Source organism: Ambystoma mexicanum, chromosome 7q (genome assembly GCF_040938575.1).
Source record: "Ambystoma mexicanum isolate Mex_15411 chromosome 7q, UKY_AmexF1_1, whole genome shotgun sequence".
In the NCBI taxonomy this organism is placed as follows: domain Eukaryota; kingdom Metazoa; phylum Chordata; class Amphibia; order Caudata; family Ambystomatidae; genus Ambystoma; species Ambystoma mexicanum.
Genome location: NC_090941.1, coordinates 1,131,525,779 through 1,131,551,360, shown reverse-complemented (window position 1 = coordinate 1,131,551,360; position 25,582 = coordinate 1,131,525,779). Strand labels below are relative to the sequence as shown.

The window sequence follows — 25,582 nt, the reverse complement described above, 5'->3', positions numbered from 1 at the left end:
CACCTTTAGTACAAGCCTGTACTACACAGTAAAGTGGTAGCGATGGCTGAGCAGCCATACTTATCTCAAGAGGAAAGTGAGCAGTATCAATAGTTACACAAAGGACAGCAATTACTATGATTCAAACAAACACTCAAGGTTTCTGAGTAAAAGAATATACATTTATTTACACATCAGTTATTAAACATTTCATTATTATCAAGCAGTTGAAAAATCACGATTCTAATACACTACACGACACCCAATAGATTCTGGACAAGTTAAGCTCAAAAAGAAGTGTGAGCAAAATGGCACTGCAGAAATAAAAAGGGGGTGAAAGACCAAGTTAGACAGGAATTGAGCAGCACCAACACAGTTGGGAAGTCTAAAAAGACAAATCTGTGTCACTGCACTGAAGGTGCTGTGTAACATGCAGTAAAAAGATGATGCCTATGGAGTAGGTGAGGCTCCACAGTCTATGAACACAAAAATGTTAAACACATGTAAGAGTGGGAAAAAAGGCTCACACACTTACCAGGTGAAAAAAAAAATCCTAGAAATCCAGCAAAGCTGCTGAGGGACTCAGTAGGTAAGGGAAATTAGCCATTCTGGAGAATTCTCCCTAACAGGAATTGCTTGTAAAAAAGCTTCAGCCAGGGCTGGATCATTTCGGTGTGCAAAGGCTAGATGGTGGGTTCCCCTACTTTCTGTTGCTCGATGGTAGGGGATTTATCAACTCCTCCAAAGCCTAAGATACCTCTGTCTGTGTTATCTGGTTCACTTTCTTGGTATTTAGGAAACAGAGCTTTTTCCAAAATTCCCTGTGCAATTTGGTCTCCCCGACGTACCTCAAAAGAGACTAATAGAACATTCACATCCCCGCGGAAGTCAGTATCAATAACAACCACTAAGACTTCTATGTATTTGTACTTGTATTTGGGAATTTGTATAGGGCATATCCATAAGAGGAACCGGGCAAAATAAATGTGCATCTGGGCGCAGATGGTTAAATAGCAGGGAAAAATAATTGACATAGCTATTGTGTTTTAAGTAAAAAGATGGGTTTTCAATTTTTTCCTGAACTCCAGCAAGGATTTGACTTTGTTGAGTTCATGTGGTAGGGCATTCCACGCTCTAGGCCCTGCATGAGAAAAGCGTCTGTCACCCCAGGTAACAGATTTTGAGTGAGGGACCACCAACAGTTTTGCTTAGATGAATGCAAAGAGTGTTCAGGTTGATAAACTGAGATTTTTGACACCAGGTATCTCGGGGCTGTCCCTTGGATGCACCTAAAAATCAAGCAGAGGGTTTTGCACAGCACCCTTTGTTGCACAGGCAGCCAGTGAAGATCTCTCTGAAGTTGTGAAATATGCGGGCGTCTTGGCAGGGAGAAAATCAGCTTAACGGGCGAGTTCTGTGCAACCTGTCGGCGCTGAATTTGTTTCTTCGGAACACCCATGAGCAGTGCATTACAGTAGTGGAGCCTTGAATTTACCAAGGCACCGACCACCATGGGGCGATCTTTAGGCAATATCAATGTTAGTAATGGTTTTAACAATCTGAGTTGATAATACACATATTTAACTGTATCATTATTCTGTTGGTTACAACCAAGGTCTGCCTGCCAAGTACAACCAAGCTTTTTAACTTTTGAGGCAAATGATGTTGTGGCCGCAAAGAGCTCAGGACAGGACATCTGTGACAAAGTTGTTGCCAGTTTTTTTTAGAACCAAACATAATGATCTCAGATTTGTTTGGATTGAGCTGGAGCTTATTAGCAATCATCCAGCTCTTAATTTTACTGGCGAACACTCTCTATATGGCTTCTGTATCTGTGTATCGTCGGTGTAAGAGTGGTAAAATAATCCAAATTCAGCAAAGATTTCCAACAGAGGGCGAGGGTTTCTAGGCTTTGTTGAGTTGCAGATTGTATACAAAAGTAAAATAAGATAGACTTCGCTTTTATCACACTGGAGGGAATTCCTTTTTTGCTGCACTTCACAGAGCTTAGGTTGCTGAATACACGAAGAAACCAATGAATGGAGTTTTGCATAGTATAGCATAGCATAGTATTTGCATGGTTTATTATATGGTTGTGAAATAGAGTTTGGTTACTAATATTTCTGCAGCCACAAGTAACAAAAAAATGGCCTCATTACGGGTCCGGCAGTAACCGTACCATTGCTTCTGACAGTTTGCCGCCGGACTCATAAACATTTACCGGTGCCTGACTACAAGGTGCCACCAGGAGAATACAACCCTGGTGACCCGTTAAAGCCAGGCAGCGGTAAAATGTTGTTCCCCATTCCCTGTACGGGAATGGGAACACGGAAGCACCGGCACCGTTCTTAAGGGTGGCAGTGCTTCCGTGATGGGTCTGCCTACCATGGCCGATATGCCCGGCAGGGTCAGACCTGTCGGGCACAGCGGCTCTGGCCAGTCCAGAAACAACAGTGCCGTTAAGCTTACCAGCACCCTTGTTTCCGGACTGGCAGGGTCAGAATGAGGCCCAAAGTATTATAAATGAAAATAGTAGCTTTGTTGACTTTTGCTTGCAGAAGTGAGCAAAGGTACCACCATTTTTAGACAAAGTCACCATTTGCTATGATGGGTTATTTATAACATGCTTAATAAATGTAGAGGTTTCTAAGTGCAGACCTGGGGATCAAACCTGTGTTGCTTCGTGTCGTCTTGCTTCCAAGGAGAGCACATTGCCCCTGAGCTATCCTCATGCGACAGCTGCAACGTGCTATTTAAAATGGTTGGGCTACGTTGGTGAGATTTGTTCAGTTTATGAAAGACCTCTTGAGTCCTGTTTTTTGAAAATACTAAACAGCAAAGGTCAGCTCAAAAGTGAGTACTGGATGGTGTCAACTGGAGCTATGAGAATGGGCTGTCCCCAGGACTTGAAACTAGATAAGCACTAGACAGCAGCTACAAGAACACACATAGCTGTGATCACCACCTGCACGATAATCCATGCACAAACATTGCCAACGATACAAACCTTAGCTGCATACATAATACCCCAAATGACAGGTTAGTGCATTGCACTTGCAATAGAATGCAGTACTTTGAACAGTAAGTATGAGAAATTCATTTTGGGCACAGGGCCTCATCATGTTTTTTCTAAAACACGTATTCATTCCATGACCCAATTAGATTGTGCGCCTGCATTGGCAACATGTATCGAGACGGCAAGTTGCAGAATGAGCTGTTCAACGTTAGGCAATTATCTGGGACCATGGGGACCCCGTATGGGGCATGGGATGGGAGTATTTATTTGTTCTTAAGGCCAAGTTTCGATCTCTCTGTTCACATTAATTAATCATTTGATTGTCTTGGAGGGATGCAACATCCCACCCTAAGAAGTGCCAGCCTGTGGCATAAAGATATTTTATCACAGTCAGCATAAACTATGCCAGCCAATTAATATGTGAATTGGCGATGTTCATTATGATGACGTTATATTGATGGAACGGACCTGGGTGGGTCTGGAGATACTGGACTAGCCAATGGTAGATTTGATTAGAGAAGCCAATGGGCCTCATTACGAGTTTGGAGGCATGGCTGTCTCCAAACTCGGGTCCGGGGTCTCTGAATGGGGAAATACCAGGACATTCCGATCTTGGAGGGCCCGGTATTTCTCTTTCAGGGAACCCGGACCTGGACCATCCCCATTCCCATTCGAGCCCCCATAGGGCTCAATGGGAATGGGGAGCATCCTAACAATGGGCCTGTTAATGACGGGCCCATTGTTAGCATGCTGGGCCGCTCGCGGGACACGCTAAGGACGTCTGGTAAAACCAGGCGTCCAGAGCGGGTCCCATGAGCGGACCTCGTAATGGGGTGTTAAGGGTTTAACGGCTCCGGCACCTTTCCTGATGCTGTTAACCCCTTACCGCCCATATTATTAAATGTACATTTTCATGATTATGTCAATATTGCAGTTTACCTCTATATTATCCTCCGCCCGATGTGGGCATTTTGAGAGTTACCCTTGTTTCCCTCTTGGCTGTTTACTCTACTTAGAAATGAAGTAAATAGAGCTGTTTTTTTCATTGGATTGATTTTGGGAGCATGTATACATTTGCAGACCGTAGTGAGATATCCAACGTCTTCGATGGGCAGAGTTCTCCTCGTAGCACACCTTGGACAGCAGCGTCTTCCTATTGAGATCTGGTTCAGTGCGTACGAACGAGGAAGTGAACGGGCTCCAAGTTCTACAAAGTTCCACCTGATCCCCCGGCGATGCGCTGCGCCAGGGTGGTGCAGGCAGTTGAGGGAGGAGGCTCAGCATTGTGTACCTCAGACCGTACAACGTGAGTGTACCTCTGCATGAAAGCTGAAGCAGTTTAAATATTTTGGTTTTTATTATTGTTGTAAAGGTTTATTCGGTTCACTGTGATATTAACGAATCAATACATTATTTAAAAAAATGTAACGAAAAATGTTTACTGAAAAAATACTGATTTCTTTTTTTAAAGCCCCCATTTCCCTTTGTTTATAACCCGACTCCAACCCCATTGCCCCCTTTTTAACCTCTTACCCCACCCCCCATGTATATATTTAAAAATATAAAAATGTTGTTTGTTATTATCTTTTTGTTATTATCACTGGATACCAGTTCATTTATTTATTTTTACATTTGTAGAGCACACAAAATCCACAGGCCTCAAGTCGCTGGTTGCATGGGGTAGGGGGAGAGGGTGGGATTGGAAGGGGAAGTGGAGAACTGGTAATTTTTTACAGGAATGGTTCATTGTCAATGGAATAAGCTGTTTTAAGTTGTTTCCTGAAAGGCCAGTATGTGGGTTGTGAGCACAGGTGAGGAGGCAGGTTGTTCCACAAGCGGGTGGCAACAACTGGGATGCTAGTACCCCCAGCTCGGGTGCATCTGAAGAGCAGGGTGGGCAGACTGTGGCTGTAGATTGATCTTGTGTGTATGGAATAGCCGTTCCTGGTGATCCTCTGTGAGAGGTGGGGTGGAGAAGAATTGGAGAGAAAGTTAATGCATTCTGTGACTAGTAACCGGTGTGCATATTTTTCTGTGTGCTGAGATGTGGTCACGTTTGGTTAGGTTCATAGCAGCCCAGATTATTGTTCTGTATGGTCTGGAGCTTGTTAAGGTTACGCTCTGAAGTGACATGGAGGAGGTAGTTACAGTAGTCAAGCCGGGATCCAATTACTTCTCTGTCTATGCTCATGCAGTCTTGTGCAGAGAGGAAGTGTTCAGTCAGTGCAAGAGGTTAGTAGTGTGGACTGCTGTCGATGCAATCACATAGAGTTTTGAGGGAGTAGGAAACAGGGGTGTTGAAGGCATCAATGGTGAAGGATTGAAAGTCTGGGTCAAATTTGGCTAAACATGACGGGGGGCGAGTATCAAGATTGCTGTCTTGTTGTCATTAAGACAAAGATGGCGAGTGGCCATCCAGGCCTGAATAGTGATTCTGTTGATATTGCGGGAGTCTTGTTCCTAGTTCCCTGAGAGGGAAATGAGTATTTGGGTATCATCAGCGCAGTTGGTGTACAATACATGCAGAGAGTTGAGATGTTCAAACAATGGTTATGTGTAGATGTATAATGTTGGGGAGACACAGGTGCCTTGTGCACCCCAAAGGGAACCTGAGTTGGGTGGGCAGCTGAGATTCCAGCAAAGACTCAGACAGTTCTATCCTTGACAAATGAAGCAATCCACTTGATGCCTTGGGGGAAAAGATGGCAGCTGTGGTGAGGTGGTGGCAGAGTGTTTGCTGGTCAACCATATCAAGTGCTGCTAGTAAATCTAGCACTAGAAGGGAGGGCAAGGTTGCCAGAGTTGTGGATGTCATCAAATTGTTTTTTAAGGTCGAGGAGGGCTGATTCTGTGCTTTGCCCTGGACATAAACCTTGCTGTTGGGGGCTGAATATTTTATGATGTTCAAGGTAGGTTTGTATCTGAATGTAGGCAATGTAGTCCAGGATTTGTAGTAGGAGGACAGTGTTGATGGGCCGGTAGTTAGTGGGAATGGCAGGATCGAGGGAGGCTTTTTTGATGAGTGGGGAGATCCAAGCTTTCTTAAGGTTATGATGTGATATGATATGGCATTTATAACGTGCCTATACACAAGTGTTTCAAAGGTGGGATAGCTGCAGATATAAGCACTCCAGTCATTGCTCATCTTAGCCGCACCTGCATCTCATTGGCTGATGCTGTAGCCACGTCTATAAATAATAATATTTAAAAAATATACAAATTGGTGACCCTGATGTGATCCCAGATTCTCAGTGATGTGGTGGGTGTCCCAGCCGTGCATCCTGGGTTGTGGCGCCCATCTGCTGTGGGCAGTCCTCCAACAAACAACAAGAGTGTGTGTGTGTGTGTGGAATTAGTTGATTGTAGGGGGGTGGTTTGTAAAAGACCATGTGGCAATATGTAGTGTTTTTATATATATAGAAGTGACCAGAGGGATCTCCTCTGCCGAGAGGAAAGGTGACATCACATCATATATCGTGAGGAAAAGAGAAGAGAAGGGAAACAGGATCTTCTCCATTGTGGAGGAAAGGCAGCGCGGCAAATAAAATAGAGGTGTGGTTCAGTATATGGAGGACCTGGGATCCCTCCACTAGGGAAAAGGGGAGTGTGAGGAGGTACATTTCCTCTTCCCGAGGCAAGGGGATAGAGGAAACATCTAAAATATTGTGTAAAATAAGTGTGATTTTGTTGTATAGGATCAATATATGGCAGGCCTGGGATCCCTTCACCCAGCAAAAGAGGGGGTGCAAGGAGGTAAATTCCCCTTGTCCCGAAGAGGGAGACTGAGGAAGTGTATAAACCATTATGTATATAATTGTGTTGTTATTGGTTGGAGATTTAAGGTGTTTTTGGAGTGGTTATAGTGTAGAGAAGTGTGATGTCATAAGTGTGTGATGTGTGTGTGTGGATGAAGAGAATGGGTAGGGGTAGTGGGATGGGATTACATTGTAACCTATGTATTCAGATTTTGCGGATTACCGCTATATAACCTGTACATTCTTGGGAAGTGACAAGCTATGTGTCAGTTTGGTTCTACGGGACCGTCTGAGACCTTTTTGGAAGGAATAAACCCTGTTTTCCTTTGCAAAGAGGTGCAGTGAATAATTGGCCTTTTGGATTATTGTTACCATTCAGGTTTTGGGTTATCTTCCTCTTTAAACAATCAGCAAAGTGAGGACATTTCTGAGTAAGAACGTCTGGAGGGATCAGGGCAGAAGAAGGAGGGCCTGTCAGGTATGTTCTTCTCACATACATGTCTCATCTCTTCAATGATCTTCTTTGTTCACCATCTGGTTCAAGATTCAGGTCAAAGTGGTGTCATGTGACTGTTGGGTGACTGACCTTTCAAGGGGGCAGCATTGAATGGCCATTGTCAGGAACAAAATTGAGGAGCTCTTTGATTAGAGGGTGTCTGGGAGTGGATCAGGGGAAGTGAGTGTTGGCCTGGTATACTAGTAGGCGAGGTTCTTCTCAATGGTAGGTCTCACTTCTTCAATGATTTAGCTTGTGGGCTGGCTGCTGTAATAAAAATGCAAGTTCTGCACGGTGAAAAGGTGCGCACATATCAATTGCGAGAGTAGCACTGTAAAAGGGGAGGTGGCTCCTTCTTAATCGTCATAAAAGTCCAGGCCCAACATAAAACTAAGTCACATATAAAAGAAATGCAGGGGCTCATGAAATATAACCTAACTTAGTGGTAAGCTGAAACACAGTAAATAGGCCTTACAGCATGCTATGCAGAAAACGTGTGTTTACTTTTTATTAATCTGCAATGAAGCCGCAGTGGCTGGTAACACATGACAGGTCCAACGCCATGCTGGTATGATTTTTAGATGGAGTCAAAAGAACCACAGCAGTTTCAAATTGCCTCTTAGTACTTTTTGCCTGGGAAGAAGATCAAAGAGTTCTTAATATGCAACATTTGTATAGCAGTATGTCCATGGTTCAAGGCTCTGACAGTGTCATGGTAGGGAGCACTTCTCATGAGAACTTAGATGAGATGACCGGGGCAGATGAATAAAGTTCTGCTGGTCATCTCAAATGTTTCAATGAATTGTCATTATAATGTGGGAAGAGGGGGTTGGATTGTGACATCACATATTATATTTAAGGGCAGTGTGGGAAGGTTTGTGGACCCAATTGCAGAACAAAATGTAAGTTCTTCTATAAGGGTATAATGTGCGAGCACCAACCAGCTTGGTGAGGGGAGATTTTTTCATGTTGCAAAGTTACTAATGTTAATTAGCTAGATTGTTATAAATGTCTTAGATTTAGCTGTGTTTCTTTGACATCATCTTTTCATGCAGTTTTGTTCCGCAAACTGCTTTAATATAGCTGTCCCAGCTGTGTCTGGGCCCTGAATAAAGCTGCTTTACTTCTTGCTTGCGTACACTCCTTTTTTTACTTTTTTCGTAATTTTTGATTGGTGAGTCCCAAGGCGACCCGCAGACACACTGCTATGAGGTTCAAGTGGAGTGAGGGGACAGGTGACTGCAGGAAGGTTCATATGGTGAGGGTATAGCAACAAGCGACAAGCAGGACTGATGTTCAAATGGATACAACGAGGGACAATAGGGGGGATAGTTTGGGGAGAGGAAGTCAGATGGGATCAGGACAGGTGAAGACGGGCGTACTGAAGTACTCTCAACACATTTGGATGTGCCAGCGATAATTTGTTTCACCTAACTTCCCTACCTGTGGTGGGGAACAGCAGGAGAGGAAATGCCGATTTGGTCCCCTGTGGCTTGCTAATCGCTGTGTCAGGGTTTATGAAATCTATTGGGAGTTTGAGTATTCTCAGATATGGATCTGGAAAATCTCTGTAACCCCCTTCTTATAATGAACTGGTAAACAAATTACATTGTGTGCCAGAGGGACAGTCATGAGGCACAGCAGAAGTGGAATATCTTAACATTGGGACAGAAACTCTCAATACGGGCTTAAGATAGTTACCCAAGCACATGTGTAGCTATAGACCTTCCCCTTTTCGACAACTGCTACAATAACTTCCTCAGGAGAACCTTGAATTTGTGATGGCGAAGTTGCTGGTGTTATCTACCATTCCATTAGTAGGATCATCTACAACCCTTCTTTGGCACTTTAGTTTTTGCATGTCCTCAAAATGTATACAGAACCTACAATTATTTTCTTGCTAAGTTTCAGCCTACTTAAGATTAACACATCCCAAAAGGTTCTTTCATCACACTTTATTATTGCTAAATGTATTTTTACCAACCATGTGTTTTTTGCTGTTCTTTTCAGGCTGTAACAAAATTATATAACACTTGGGAAGGAATATACAACCGAGAAGCCCAGCGCTGGAGCACAGGATGGCAAACACCTCCACGGCCACCATGTACTTCCCCCGCATGCTCAGGTACGCTGGGATGAAGGAGATCCAGACACTGACAAACACCAGCATGCTGAAGGTGATCAGCTTGGCCTCGTTGAAGCTTCCAGGGAGATTCCTGGAGAGAAAGGCCACTATAAAGCTGACGATGGCAAGGAGGCCCATGTATCCCAGCATGGAGTAGAAAAAGATGGTGTCCCCTTCATTACATTCAAAGATGATCTTCTCATTATAAGACTTGATGTTCAGTTCTGGAAATGGCGGTGACATCAATAACCACGTAGTACAGATAAGCAACTGGACCAGAGAGCAGAAGAAGACTATGCAGCTTGGAGTCTTTGATCCAAGATACTTCCGTGCAGTGCTGTTAGGATGTGTTGCCTTGAAGGCAATGACAACGATGATAGTTTTAGCGAGAACAGAGGAGACACTGATGGAAAAAATAACCCCAAAAACTGTCTGCCGGAGCATACATGTAATCTTCCTGGGATGACCAATGAAGATGAAGGAGCAGAGGAAGCAGGGCACGAGAGAGAGGAGGAGAAAGGAACTGAGCCCTCGGTTGCTGGCTTTGACGATGGGTGTGTCTCTGTACTTGATGAAGATACACAAGATGGAAACATTCAGCACAGCTACAAGGCTGGCGACCACTGCAAGGATCAGCCCAAGAGGCTCTTCATAGGAGAGGAACTCAATCAGTTTATCAATACATTCATCACGTCTCTCATTGGGCGATTTCATGTCTGAACATTTGAAACATGCCACTGCATCTGCAAAAAGACAGCACAGGGTTAATTGAAGGTTATGGTATGATCAGAAGATGCTACTTGAAAGGAATCCACTCATTTTCAGGGGAGTACATTTTTACAGTTCAGGCTTAAGCTGTACATCATTTATCATTTGATAGAGCATCAGTCTCACTGGATTCTGGGTGAGGAACCAATCATGTTGCTCGGAATGCTGCCTGAATCCTATGCCATTAGCTGGTATTCCGAGCAAGCTGATTTCATTTCACATGCTCACCCCAACCCTCTCCTGCCACCCTCTTCCAACTATTGTACATTTTAAAAAACTCATTGACCTTTTTACCTGCTGTTGTTCCCTCACCTCATCAGACACTTGGCTGCCCTGTCACAAGCTCTTTGCCCCTCTTCCTTTGCTCTACTTTTCTTTCTGGAAACTGGTGAAACCCATGAATGTGTATTCAAGAAAGAGAAAGCCGAAGAGAGTCCCCCTACCGCTGCCCCTGGGTGCTAATGGCAATAATTCATGATGCTAATGATCCTGAGCCCTTGTCGGAGGTCCTCGCTAAATTCTATCTCCATAACTTGGGGCGAGGGCCATTACCACCTGATAAAGCCTCCTCCCCTGTGGATTGATCCCTAATCATACCATATTGTGAAGATTCAACTTCAAACATCTGCCTTCATGGGAGGCAGAAGCAGGTGAAAGGAGTGCCAAGGGCAGGTATGATGCTGAACAAGCAAAATATGTAACCTATTCTATAACAAACTAACTGCCACAAAATGTTGAAAACAATCCATTTTAATGTACTATCCATAGTTTGGCGAAGAACAGCAACTGTGAAATCTGATAACAAGAGTACTTTTAGAAGAGTTTCAGGATATCAATTATCCCACTTTTAGAAGGCACAGAGTTCCTTCACTAATCACCACTTATAATTTGTAATATTGAAGCATATCAGTCATGTGGTTGCAGATAAAGCGTTCAACATCTACCCCACACATGCTTCCACATTCTAACAATAGATTGGTACCCCCCTCTTTAGGGTGGATGTCCCCCTATGAGGAGTGAGGTTTACTTGTAATGGTTTGCCCATCTCTGAACAGTCCACATCATAGAAGGTTGTGTGGGCATTACTGACCTAAAACTTTGCATTTCTGCCTTTAGTTTTTGAGGGTACAGGTGTTTCACCCAGAAACCCTTACAAAAACAGCAGTGCTTTATTTGATTGACTGTCAACATGATATTGACCAAAATATAAAGATGGGGATGGAGCAAGGAAGGATAAGCAGAGTGCGAAGACTATTTCTTGAGTAGGCGAGGTATAGATTAGTGAGTGCAAGGGGACTGCATTGTGAGTGTGCATGAGAGAGTAACGAGTGAGGTCAAGAAAGGAAGTGTAGGGTGCACATGCAAAATGTCTGTGTGAGTGAAAAGAGGGTGTATGCATAGTAGTTGGGGTGGAGTGGAAGTAGTGAGGTTGAGGGAGTAGTGTTTGGTGGAGAAAAGGGGGTATTGGAGTATATGTGGCAGTAGTGGTGTGGAAGAGGGGGTAGTAGAGTTTAGGAGGGAGTAGTGGTGTGGAAGAGGGAGTAGTACAGTATAGGAGTGAGTAGTGGCGTGGAAGAGGGAGTAGTAGAGTATAGGAGGGAGTAGTGCTGTGTAAGAGGGATTAGTAGAGTAGAGGAGGGAGTAGTGGTGTGGAAGAGGGAGTAGTAGAGTATAGGAGGGTGTAGTACATGAAAGAGGGATGTAAGCGACTTCAATTCAACACTACAGCTAAGTCAATGCCTAGTCTGGGATGCTGATGGAAGCCCTTATTGATGTATTTTGTGTCCAGTTAGTTTACTCTGGATGACAACCCTTATATAACACCCCTCTCTTAGAATCCCCCTGACCCCACTGAGCCAAGAAGTAGGTTTGTTTTGCAGATTAAAAGGTTTATTTGAAAATTAAACAATATATATCTATCACACGTGTATAGTAAATTAATATTTGATATCACACTTGAGAATATGATGTTGATCAACAATGGATAATGTTATAGTGGTACACTCTTTTTAATGGCTTAGAAGTTGATATAGAGAGGATAAAGTAGCTGAGAATCCTTTTATGGCTTCAAGGACAATGCAATGATGAATGAAAATGCAGTACAGAAAATAAACTTGATATGATTTCAACCAAAACAATGCAATCACTTTTCCCCCGGTAGCAATTCACCCCCCCCCCTTTATGCAATGTAAAGAGATGGAAGAAAAGCACACAGTTCTCAGGAATGCAATCAAATATAATTAAATTCCCCCCCCCCCTAGAAAGCTTAGAGCAACAGGGATGATTTTAAACACAGGCAAAGTACTTTAAGGTGGTATGCAAAGAAGTGAAAAATATGCTAAAATGATTTTAATTCCCTCTAGAGGTTCAGGGTGGGTGACAGCTACTTTGTATTAGTTCAGGATCACTTTAGCAATGCTCTATGAATGATTGTCAGGTTGCAAACGAATTTTAGCAAAGGAAAGCAAGGACAAATATTTTTACACGTGGCTGAAATTAAGCAAAATGTCAAATCGCGGCAAATTTAGTTGCGTGCGTCGAGCGCAATTACGGAGGCACTATAAGGGGTAGCAAGGTTTGTTGGAAAACTTAGAATCTTAGCTTTAAGATGGCAGTTAAAACTCGCTCCTAGCACAAACGGTTTCGGAGATACGGCCGATTTAGTAAAGGTAGTTTTTCGGATTTGAAATTTTAAAGCTCAGAATGACAGATGACAGTTTTCAGGTTTAAAGATGACAGAATGACACAATTCTAGGAGGCAGTTCTAATAGGCTAAAATAGTTTGGATTAGATTATTTTAAACTAAGGGATTGGTTTTGGCACAGTGCTAGCTGGGTACTCACACTAGATTTTGGACAGGAATGCGACTTCGTCACGGATCGGGTCAGGATTGGACTGCGGTTCCCTAGCCACGGACGGTCTCTGCCTGGTTCTGCTCACTGGATCTGGGTCAGCTCTGCTAGCGGCACTGCACAGCGATCTGGTCTCTGGTTCTCTCTGGTTCCGGATACAGCACTGCTTTCTGGATACTGCTACAGGTTCTTGCAAAAGTTCTTGGCAAAGAATTCAAACAGCTCGCCCGGCTGTTGAATAGTTTGGTTGGTTTTGAGGCCTGCTGAAGAGAACTCAGCTTGGGGGTTAGGCCTTTGCTTTGAGTTCTGGAGTCAGAGTTCTAAGTTCTGGTCTCTGTCTTGCTGGAGTCAGTCTAGGTCTCTGGAGTTCTGGATGTGAATTTGTCCGTCAGCGTGCTCCGCAGAAAATGGGAATTGAGTGTCTCTACCTGTCCCAGCAGTCTCTTTTTATGTGTTCTACAAGTGGGTGTGTGCATGGACTTAACTGAGCCGGCCCCTCGCAATCTATCATTGGCCACGTCCTCCTCTCTCCCTTGATTGGAGAGCTGGGTTGTGTGTCATCTTTATGGCTTACAGACAGACACTCCCCTTGTCAATGTGCACACAAATCTATTTCTGATCCAAATACATATTTCCTAGATACACAATTTGTTGAAATTACATGTACATATTACAGATTCCTTATGGTCCCTGCTTGTCCGACTCTGATCTTCCTGGGGGCTTGCATTAGAAAATGGCAACTTAATTTTGTTTTTAATTGGTTTACCAATGTTAAATCTGTCTCAAAAATTACACCAAATTACACCCTCCTTCTACACACAATCCAGTAATTTACTAGGTTTCTAGAATAAACCCGATGTCTGTAATATCAATAAATAGCGGGGTTTCGCCTCAGAACATGGTACAACGTTGAATCAAGTCTTGAATTGTGGGTACATTTCTTGGATAAAGGTTCTCCAAATTGCACATTTATGTGAGCTTAATACAATATTTTAGAAGCATTTAACTTAAACATATATTTGCTGCAATATGATTCCACAAAAGTGTCTGAGCCCACCCCCAGGAACTGGGTAAGTCAGGAAACACATGTCTCTCCTTCCAGGCAGGGCTCTGTTTACAGTCCACACTGAAAATCAACATACCCCATTCAATTGCAAGGGTCTATTGTGTTGGGTCCAGCAGGCTGAGGTCAACAGACCAGGGGGCCAATCTGCATTTGATTAACAGATACCTGTGATTTCCTGGGCTGTTGATGCTCATGGCTGGTGTGAATGCCTCCCATGAACAGAGACTCTTTGAACTTTTAATTAACTAAGACTCCTTCTGATCAATGCACAGTTCTGCAAGGCAGCTCTCCTGTAAGAATTTAGACCGCTAGCGCCGGTTTGTGGACAAAACTGGTAGGGAGTAGTGCTGTGTAAGAGGGAGTAGTAGAGTATAGGAGGGAGTAGTGGTGTGGAAGAGGGAGTAGTAGGATATAGGAGAGAGTAGTGGTGTGGAAGAGGGAGTAGTAAAGTATAGGAGGGAGTAGTGGTATGGAAGAGGAAGTAGTAGAGTATAGGAGGGAGTAGTGGTGTGGATGAGAGATTAGTAGAGTATAGGAGGGAGTAGTGGTGTGGAAGAAGGAGTAGTAGAGTATAGGAGGGAGTAGTGGTGTGGAAGAGGGAGTAGTAGAGTATAGGAGGGAGTAGTGGTGTGGAAGAGGGAGTAGTAGAGTATAGGAGGGAGTAGTAGTGTGGAAGAGGGAGTAGTAGAGAGGAGGCGGGAGTAAGAGTGTTATGAAGAAGGTAATAACATCAAAGGGTGGAGGTGAGACCTATAAGGAGCAAGAGACATCAGAGCAACATATGAGGAGATGTAAGGGAATGGAGCGGGTTGAGTTTGGACAAGGGCAGTGAGAGGTAGAGAGAGGGAAAGATAAACCTGGGTCTGATAGAAAAGAGAAAGGGTGGGGCAGATTGTCCATAAGGTACACTGGATGGAGAAGGGGCAGTTATAGGAAGTCCTTGTTCACCTTTGGGTCTTCACTTGTAGCTCAAGAAAGATTGTATATAGTAGGGGTTACTAATGGGACTGACCCAGGGATAGGGACACCTGGTTTAGAGAAGTGGTGCTGTACAAGATAAGAGAGAGAGGGGTGACTATAGGTCCATGACAATATTCATACAATCCCTTGACCCGTCTGAGTGTATTGTAGCATTCTTTGAACCATGTGTGACAGTACCCATTGACTGTAGCTCATGCAGAACAACTGACATGTATTAAATTACATGAGCACCATATCCTCATCGACTATGGCAAGTCACTTTCAGGAGCATCAGATATGAGAGTTGAGTCAGAGAATGACCTGCATCCCAGCGGACGTGGCCGTCTGGTCAGTGGAGGGGAGGTGGCAGCTACTTTGGTTTCCATTGATACTACTAGCACAGGCTCTAGTGATAGCATTGCATTAGCTGGTGATGGATGGTGATCAAGATGAGGATGAACAACAATGTTGATAATGCACGGCTAACCAGCATTTGAAGTACCAGGTGTACATGATCAATTGACCCTGGATATTCCATTGATCATATCCATATGTGGTGGGAGCACTAACTACATTGTTATGTCTCTCCTCTATCACAGTGTTGGGAGCACTAACTACATTGTTATGTCTCTCCTGTTACGCATGGATGAGGGCACACACTGACATCTTTCCTCTTTCCATTCTCACAGGAGTGAGGGTACAGACAGAATTTAGACATCTCTCCTGTCTCGCAGGGGTGTGGGCATGCACAGATTTTTGACATCTCTCATATCTCATAGGTGTGGGTGCACACACTGAATTTGTACATCTCTCTTAGGTGAGATGAGCCTGAACAATGAAGTGTTACTTGTAGAGCCACTCACAATTCTAATAAAAGTACTGTCACGTGGTGGGGCCCATTTTAAAACTGCATTACCAAATATGAGCAAGGCACAGCCCACTGTTTCCACTGGGCAGACTCTCAAGCATCCATATGTACTAAGTACCCAGTCATTTTATTGCAAACATTACAGAGTGGTACATAACAGAGTGGCCAATAACACTGAAAAACTCTGGTAAGATTAAATAAATATATAAAGGGAAGTGGGTAAGGGGTTAAAATGATTCGTGATGGGGTTGGAGTGGCGATATAAGGGTAGAACATCTAGTGGCTTGGGGGGGGGGGGAACCCCCCAAATAAAAAACAAAAGAAAATAAATTAGGTGTTTTTCAGTGTTTTGCCCATAATGAAATGTAGCACTCTGTAATTGTGGTCGGTAAAATCACATATAGCCCTTACTAGTGTGTATTGTTTTAAGAAAGACAGCTCTCTCTATTTACAGGCTGGCTCCATAGAGAAGTAAATGGTGGAACACGTGTCTAAAAGTATATAGCGCGTCGATACAAAGTCTCAATCAGTGTCATATGATTCCATTCCTCTCCAAAATAATCCCTTCCCGAACCCTGAAGCAGGCCACCTGCTTTTGGAATTTATATCCTAACTTGAAAGTGTATTCTTCTGCCCCCAAAACATTACACAAAATGAAGAAAGTTTAACATATAGGTTTTTTCCACCATGTTTTAGACATTTTTTTGTAATTGTAAGGTTTTGTAATGTGTTTGTTACTTATTTCAATAGAGACAGAGAAAATGGAGACCAAAATGAAAAAAATTAAAACAACATAATAAGCCTCTGAATGATGCTGTGCACTAGTCATTATGGTCACATATCAATCCTCCGTGCCTGCAGACGCGCTCGCACACTGGGCACAATGTCCCAATCTGCTGGACATTGTGGTCTGTGACACCGTCCTCCAGGAAATTGCCCCTGTCCCCCACACACCTTGTAATGAGAACTGGACTTGGGCTGACCGTTTTGTTGGAAGGTACTAACCATTCAATGCCTAAGCAGGACCCTCCTGTGCTTATGACGACGGTGTCGCTGTTCCCCTGTGCCCTCTTGGGAGGAGCCTGCTGCAGTCTCATCAACATCATTGCTATGGGCTTGGGATGGGTGGAACGTACAATACACATCCCAGTGCCCAGGGGCGTTGTTAGGCGGGGACTGATGGGGCTTTAGCCCTGGGTCTTTTGGTTGTAGCCCCGGATAGAAGCTCAGGGCCTACAACCAAAAAGGCTAGCTAGCCACGAGTCCGAGCAGTCCCAAAATTAGCATAGCCCCAAATCCTTTCCAGACCTAGCAACACCCCTGGCAGTGCCAATGCGGCACGTGGTTCAGGGGAGCTGCTGTACCCAGAGAATGAGTAGCACAGAGGTTTGTCTCCTATTGGCCGTTTATCCTATCAATCAATTTGCATCCTGTTTGCTCTGGAATGTGCTCCGGATCTGATCCTTCCAATGACTCTGATTTCGGTCTGTAAGGGGTTGGATTGATGGAGGTTGTAAACTTCTGTGTTTATTTAGTTACATGAATTCAGTCAATGCTGCAAAAACGAAATTAGACAACTTAAAATAATCCCAGACCAATTCAGCAAAAGAAAGTCAATCCTTTTACTTAAACAGATCCAAAGATGCCACATACAATGTAGCAGAAACAATCCAATGCTGATCCTGACACCGCAGAAGACATGTGTCCATTCTGCCCAGACAGACTCTCCGACAAATGATTGCTTGATTTTCCTGCATAATTTGCTTTTTAGTTATTTTTTGTACATGTATATCTTGGTTCATTGCTTTCCTGCAGAAGTGAACTGGCAGTTTTTATTTTTTATCTTTAAAAATATTGATTTTTAGGAATAAAACACAAATAAAAAAGGGCCAAATTACATGTTTGCTGGTATTTTGGCAGTAAATCCACTGAAATACCACCATATGGATTTGCCTTTATCACCACTTGGTCCAGTGGAACTATCACTGGATTACAAGTGTCCATAGGTCTCCATGAGGATTTCAGCATCATTACCGCTGGTGGTAATTCTGACAATTTTGCCAATTTTGGGAGGAAAAGTGGCATTATTTCCTCTAGCTTTTTGCTGGAGGTGAATCCTCCACTTCACCACTTAACATTTAGTACGGAGGTGCAGTAATGTGACGATAACCGGCCCGCTTGTAATGAGGACCTCTGACTCCCCGTGAATCATGACTTTGGATCTGATCATGCTTCTAAAGTGTCGCAATCCCAACAGTGGGCTTTACTAAGGGGGCACTGTAAGAAATCCTCTGCTTAAAGGGGACGTCTTCAATTGTGTAATAATATTTGACAGAAAGGTGACATCACATAAAACTATCCCACCTGCGACTTTGCTGATCTCTCCTTGTGAACAGGGGAGACAGTCATAACAGCACCGCGGCTTCCCCTCCCTGGCCGCCTTCCTGTGCCCGGGAGGACAAGGATCACTGCAGACAGAACGCGGGACCTGGAGGGGGCAGCAATGGAGAAAGATGCATGAAGAGTGCCTAGAGGTATTATAATAAGCACAAATACATGTACAATTGTTAATCGTAGGCTAAATGCATTAAGATACACGCATGTATATGGATACAATTCAATTAAGATTCATTGCTAAATCTCAAATTTAGAAAAATAAAAAACACTTAAATATATAGAATTAAACATAATTTAATTAATGAAAGTTTTATTCATTCATCATAAATTCGATGACACCAAAGAAATCAATTTCTATTCACATCAGCGTGCTTTCCAGAAACCTTGCCTTTGGGAGACTGCCAACCGTACTTTGCTATTTCTAAAGGAAACACAGACGGGAAAAAGCAGGTTCTTATAGAATAAGAGAAATAATGGACTTCAGCCATTTGCTCGAAGGTGGGAATATAAAGAACAGAAATGTATAAAGTGAATGCAATATTTATTTACAAACGTGGAGGACAAACAACTTCCAGTGGGACTTAAAAGCCGTTAATAGCAGTATCCTTAGTCTCAATTTCAAATATAACACCTTGGAAGAAAAGGGCTTAATCCAGTCCTATAATGGAGCATAACCTATTTGCAGAACTTTACCTGTTTAGTAATCTATGAATAATTATTTCATTCCATTTTGAGCTCCATAGTGCAATAATTGAGACGTTAGGGTGCATTGGGTCAATCCTGTGGAATCATGGGTAAAAACCACTTGAGCACTATGTACTCTTAAGTGAATAATATGTTAAGTCATTCTTTTATGTAATTGAATGTATTATGTTCTTTTAAAGACAGTATTTTTCTGAATCAAAGATTTATTTAAAAAGTGTGTCAACATGATGTTATTAGAATGTAGATCACTCTCTATCATTGTATCCCTCAATGACTTCAGTCTGGAGCACACACACTATAATGAATGGGTAAAATTAAACACATGTAAGTAATAATACTTTGGTCATTACTTATAATGTGGTACAGTCCAAGGGATTTAACATTTTATTATATCAGCTCTAGCAGTGAAAACACCATTTAAAACATAACCCCTGTGAGAAATGATTGGCCCAAAGTCCCATCCTTATCCAACAACTCTCCAAGAAGTTATCTTTCCCCCTTCATTGAGAGGTTAATACCCCCTTTAAGATGGAAGTTGTTCAATGTCTGTCCTACCAATAAAAGAAAGGAAGTTTTTCATATTTCCTCTTCCTCAGCTGTTATGGGATATTTCCAATTCCATGCCATCTCCCCCTCCCCATTTCCAACATGCACTGGGATGAAGATGAGGTGATCGAGAGTAGTAAGGATTACCCATAGGGAGGCAGGAAGAGGCCTACTACATTTTACAACTAGACTGTCCCACTGATAGTCAGGCAAGGTCAGGAATTTCACCTTAACCATGCACACCTGACTCCACTTGACTCTCAGTTAGGGTACAAAGGGTGTGGTTCTACCAAAGAAGAGGGGACGAGCTGGGGTTTCTGGTTGGAACGTGGAAGCCAGGGAGCAGTAGACTACAGCAAGAGAAGCATGGGAGATCCGCAGAAGAGCGGGACGTCAATACGCTGACCCGGTGTGTCAGAGGGAGAGCACCATGGTGAGTTAGTTGTCTCTCCAGGAAGCCAGAGTGAACCGTGCTGCACGCTGCTGGCTGTGTCCAGGCCAGTGCTCATTCCTCTGGGATGTGTGACAGTCCTAGTGGTGTTTGAGGGGCAGGTGGTAAGATCCTGACCACAATTTCCAGATCCCGAGGACCTGCTAGTCAGCACCGCGCTACCGGGTGAGTTTCGCAAAGAAAGAGAGAGAAAAACTCAGTAGCGTGAGGATGGTTGGCGCGTGAGCAAAATTGATGAAAGATGCAAACAGCACGTTAATCGGAAAGCAGAAAGAAAGCGAGGAAAACCAGAGAAACAGTGAGATGATAGCGTGAAGACAGAAACAGTGAATTTAAAGGTAGTGGAAAGCAAAGAGAGGCAGCGAGCGACAAGAAAGCCAGAAAGAGGGGGCGAGCAACACAAAATTAGAATAAATAGAGTGGAAAGCAAAGACAGGGTGCAAGTGACCCAAAATCAGGAAAGTGGGCGCGAGCAACCCAAAAATCGAGTGGAAAGCAAAGAGAAGGTGCAAGTGACCTGAAAGGAAAGAGGGTATGAGCGACCCGAAAGTAGAAAATAGGAAGGTGCAAGGGAGTACGGTCAAGTGAGAAGAGTGTGCCGGGGCACGGCAAAGCAAGAGGAGTGTGCAAGAGACACTATAAAGGGAAATGGAGGTGCAAGTGTGCACAGCAAAGTGGAAAGGAAGGCAAAAGAGAAACAAGAGCAGAGTGGAAAAGGCGCCTCAGGAAAAAGTGCCAGAAGAACTATACAAAGCGTAAAGAGAGGGTTTAGAAGTCAGAGTGGTCGCGCAGGGGAGGAGCAAAAGCCCAGCATTTTCGAAAAGTCTCTGACACTGCCCAATGAAAGGTCTATGTGTTGAAGTATATACTAACAAGGTGAACTTTTATTTGAAACCAGAGGGGCCTAAGCTTGGGGAAGGGAACCCTGAGAGGCCCACATACAGATTTTGAACTTTGCAAGTGAGGACTAGACTTGAGCAAGGGATCCCTAAGAGGCCTAGGCAGAAACTGTGTCTTCTTGTTTGGAACTGGAAGGATCTACGCTTGAGGAAGGGAACACCAAGAGACCCAGAAACACTGGGAACTTGATTGACTTGCTGCAAGAATCCTACGTGGAAGGTTCTGAGGGCCACCCTTTTGAGTTGAACTATTGTTTGAAACTGGCAGAACTACACCTTATGGTAAGGCTACCTGAAACCAGTCGTGGATTGCATTTCTTTTTTTGAGCAAACATTTTTTCTTTAAGAAGACCCAGAACAGATTTTGTCTAAGAGTGAGAGCAAGCATAGGTTGGTGACAGAGACAGATTTTGGTTTTGGATTTACGGATATCGACAACCCTTAGAAATATCAGATTAGGGAGCAACCCCCCAGAGATAGGGCCCCAATGGGGATAATCACATAGGGCCTCATTCCGAGATTGGAGGCAGCCATGGCGCTATTTGCGCCATGGCTGCCTCCAATACCGGGTATGGCACCGGTCTGGTTGAATGGGGACTTACCGGGTCATTCCGACCCTGGAGAACCCGGTAAGTCCCCATTCAACCAACCATTCCCCATTCCCATTTGACCACACATCCTTTACGGATCCCGCTAAGGGACCTCGGAATTGGGCGGTAAGGGATTACCAGCACCGGTCTCCTTACAGGTGCCCGGTATCCCTTACCGCCCAACTCATAATGACCCCCATAGTTTGGGATTGTCAAACATCACACAGCAATTCCAATAAACCTTCTCCGTGTGCATCACATTTGGGGGTTGAAGGTCACATCTGAACCTGACATTATGGGACAACTTTCTATACTGGAAAATGTGAAGAGTTGACAGGGAGTTTATTTCCTTTGATCAATACAAATAATTAGGGATACCTTGCATTCCAACAGTTCTTAGAGGTGAGCCTTCTAAGAAGTTCCTGTCATCCTTTGAGGCACCCAGGTAACCTAAAGTGTAAGCTGTTTGATTCAGGCTATATGTGCAGGAAGGAGGACCTTCCTGCTGCATTAATAATCAAAAGATGGCATTATTGAAGATCTCGACCCAAACCCCATTGTTTCGCAACAAAGTGACAGCATAGCGGCCTTTATGAATTAGCCTATCATACACATTTCATTTAAATCAAGTTATATTTTTAATTGAACTGACACAATTCTGTTAATAAAAACAAACACAGGGCTAAATATTTCAACACACATTTTATAACGAAAACCATTCTAATTATGTTATAACACAACAAAGGGCAAATATGTATTAATATTTGCACATATTGACCTGGAAACCATGCATTCATTTAATTCATGGAAAGGTAGAGAAAGAAAGGAAAAATATTAAGAAATGCGTCATTAATAAGCACATTGAACTACGTTTTGTAACTGGTTTGGCAGGAAATAGATTTACCGCTGAAATCAGTAACCATTAACGCCGGCGGAAAGGTGATGGGATTATGAGTGATGGCCTGGTGGTGTTACTCCCCATTTTTGGTCTTCATAGGACTCCATAGAAATGTTTACAGATCTATTTACGTGGTAAATCCACTGATTAAAGTGGAGATACCTCCAGGATCTTGCTGGATGCAAATCCTCCACTTCAAGGTCAAACTCGGAACTCTTTGATGCAGTAAAAGTGGATTCTGTTACCATCAAAGCAATATTACTGCCACTTTGTTACAGTACCGGCAAACTGATGATTAGGCCCTTAGTCGATAAGAGAGGAGCGAGTCAAATCTAGTATCAATATAATCGGTTTTACTCATGAATGACCTGCACGTTTCTTCATTGGAAAAAGTGGATGATTAAGGGCAGGCCTTTGTAAGACCCGAAAGACCGGGGTACTGGGAACCTGCATATACAGATAAACATATGTTTATTCACTGCTATTGTGTCTGTGATGCTATACATGCCTTTAGTAGGGACAGGGCCTCCCAGTCCTTGTCCTACCACTTTTCTGTATGTGTTTTCTTTATGTGTTCTGCCAGTGAGGTCCAGTCTGGACCTCTGGCAGTGCAGCTCTTCATGTTTTCCTTTTCGTGCACAACGCCCATGGGATACCCTTATGGCACCCATGGGTGGGGGTGCATCATTGTACCCCTTATGTGTGGTTTTGGGCACCTGTGTGTTACCCACAGAGCAGGCTATGGGCTGGTGGCAGCTACATGCTGTTTTGAAAGTGGCGCTGAGTGTCCTCAATTTTTGGGACACCCAGGCCCTGCCATAGGAATCAATGGACTCCTGAAAAAAGGGAAGATGGCTTCCGTAACCTCTTGGTTTCTATTGCCTTTTACCTTGTTTTCCCAAAATCCTGGGGGCCATGCCTCTGTTCCTTCGCCCTGACTGGCTGTTGGGTGGAAATACCATATATGGCCCTGGGGCTGTCTCCTTTCAGACTGACTGGATCCTTCCCAGAGGCTTTGTGTTGTGGGTACACCCTAGGGGTGGGACCTGTGTGAATGGAGTCTGAAGTGAAATCACATTTTGTGCTATTGCTGTCTGGTTTCTGCATGGACTGGGCTGAATAAGACAAGATAAGTCCCTCCCCAACATTTCCATTACAGGTTGCCCAGGTGGAGCGATCGTCACACAGAATTGTATATCTAGTCTAAAGAAAGCATTCTGCCACTGTTCTCAACTAACTTGCCTTTCTTCCCTATTCTATGCTGATGCACCTCACTTAAGAATCCACCTGCCTATTTAAAACTGTCTGCAGTTAGTGCATCTATTACTGAATTTAAATATTGTGTGGTGCCACATAGAGTGTGTACATTTGCCATTCTTTGAATAAGTATTTCCAAGTACAATGTTTTATTATTTACATGTATATATTTGGGTAGCAGCCTTATTTTATATAAAGAAGCTGTGCTATCACCTAACATAGTGTGTGGAAATTCCTGTGTGGGGGCTTGGTGACTCACTGTACTTAAAAACCTGCCAGCATCACCTCCTGGCAGCTTAAGTCTGACTGCTCATCCATTGGTACCAAATTGAGAGCCTTGGCTGGGGTGTTCTATGCCTTTACCCTACCATATAGAGAGCAGAAGTACAGATACCCCCCTCAGTCTTTACAGTGACTCAGAGGAGTATGAGGATGATTTGGGGTAAAATTGCCACCTCAGCCCTCACGCTTCTAGAAACCAAAACACAACGCAATCATAAGGTAAAACAGGGACAATCAAGAAATATACTTTCTTTGCTGTTTGTGGTAACGCAGGCCGAGGGACGGCTATACTCTCATGAGGAGTGTGAAGGTGAACCAACAGTGACCGAAACAACATAGTATCATAGTCCACAATAAAGGGAATGTCCAACCATGGATTCTATACAAATATAACACTTTAATAAAATACACAATCTGCAAGTAAAATGAAAAGAGATACTATAAAGCCCACCCCGAACGAAAGAACAGAGAAGAAGCAACAGACTAGAAAAGGTAGCACGCAGCATGGTTCCATGGGTGGTAGGTGTTGGGGTGGTCAGGAAAGGTCCCAATTAAAAAGGGCGGTTCACATTGCAGGCACCTTATTGATGACTGCGGAGCAGCAAAGTTGGCACAATGTTGCAATTTTATATGTATCTAGCGTAGTTAATGAAAATGGGATATGTGTTACTTTAGAGTTACTTTGTGTTTAATTGATATATTTTAGATGTGCATGCACGCAGCATGATAAATGTCAAAACCACTGATGAAATATGAATGCAATATAGGTATGGTGTGTTCTGAAGCACCAAGAAACTAGGCAACGAGGAGATTCATAATGCACATGTGAGAAAGGAGATTTGTCATGAAGGAACAACTGTGAAGAGGATGCATTAGTTTTAAAACATGCATGCACCAACAAACATACACAGGGGTCTCAAGGGATACATGTTGAGGACTGTTTTGGGGACATAGGAAATGTACAATTCTGAATGCCGTGAGATTTTTGTAGTTTGGCCAGATCATGCAGCTAGGACTTTGTAAGGTGAACACCGTGTGACGGGGAAAACTGTTTTTTTCAAGGTTGGGGGCCGAGGGAAGGCAATGAGTAGCCGCAAGATTATCAGATGGTCAGTTAGAGCCAGGCTGGGTTTTTATGACTTGACAGTATTGTGGAAATGAGATGCAATCTTTTTAAGTGCATGGGAGCTTGTTATTTATTGTTTAGAGGAATCCAGACATCTGTTCATGGCTGAGTAATAAACCTGTGGTGAAGAGACACCAAAGGGTAGAGTTGGCTGATACTCAGGGGCAACACACTCGCCTTGGAAACAAGACGAGGCAAAAAAACACAGGTTTGGTCCCCGGGTCTGCGCTTAGAAACGTCTGGGTATTAAGGGTGTTAAAAATAACCAATTACAATTGGGATTTCCTCTGGGCATAATTGCATTGCTTTATGGTGTTCCATTATCTTCTCAGATTGTGTGTGCTGAATTTATAGCTGTTTAGATTATAGTGAAACAAGGTCGCCAGAAAGTCTTGTTGGGTGAGATAGTTATCACTTGTTCAAAGGAAACTTATTTATTCTCCCTCTCCCCAAGAGTGGTTCCTATTCCACTGTTGGTATCCATTGGTATCTGTGTTTGTTGTGTCCACTAGGCTCTCTCCCACTCTCTGGGTTCCCACTCCACTG

General features: G+C 43.5%; 1 protein-coding gene across 1 annotated transcript in view; it reads right to left on the bottom strand.

The window, feature by feature from the left end:
- Positions 1 to 9,194: 9,194 nt before the first annotated feature.
- Positions 9,195 to 25,582, bottom strand: part of LOC138528229 (extracellular calcium-sensing receptor-like) — a 70,416-nt gene continuing 54,028 nt past the window's right edge. Inside the window, exons 5-6 of the mRNA XM_069639685.1 lie at positions 18,250 to 18,373; positions 9,195 to 10,114 (exon numbers count right to left, since the gene is read on the bottom strand). Coding sequence (XP_069495786.1) covers positions 9,195 to 10,114; positions 18,250 to 18,373 — 1,044 coding nt within the window. The remainder of the gene's footprint in view (positions 10,115 to 18,249; positions 18,374 to 25,582) is intronic.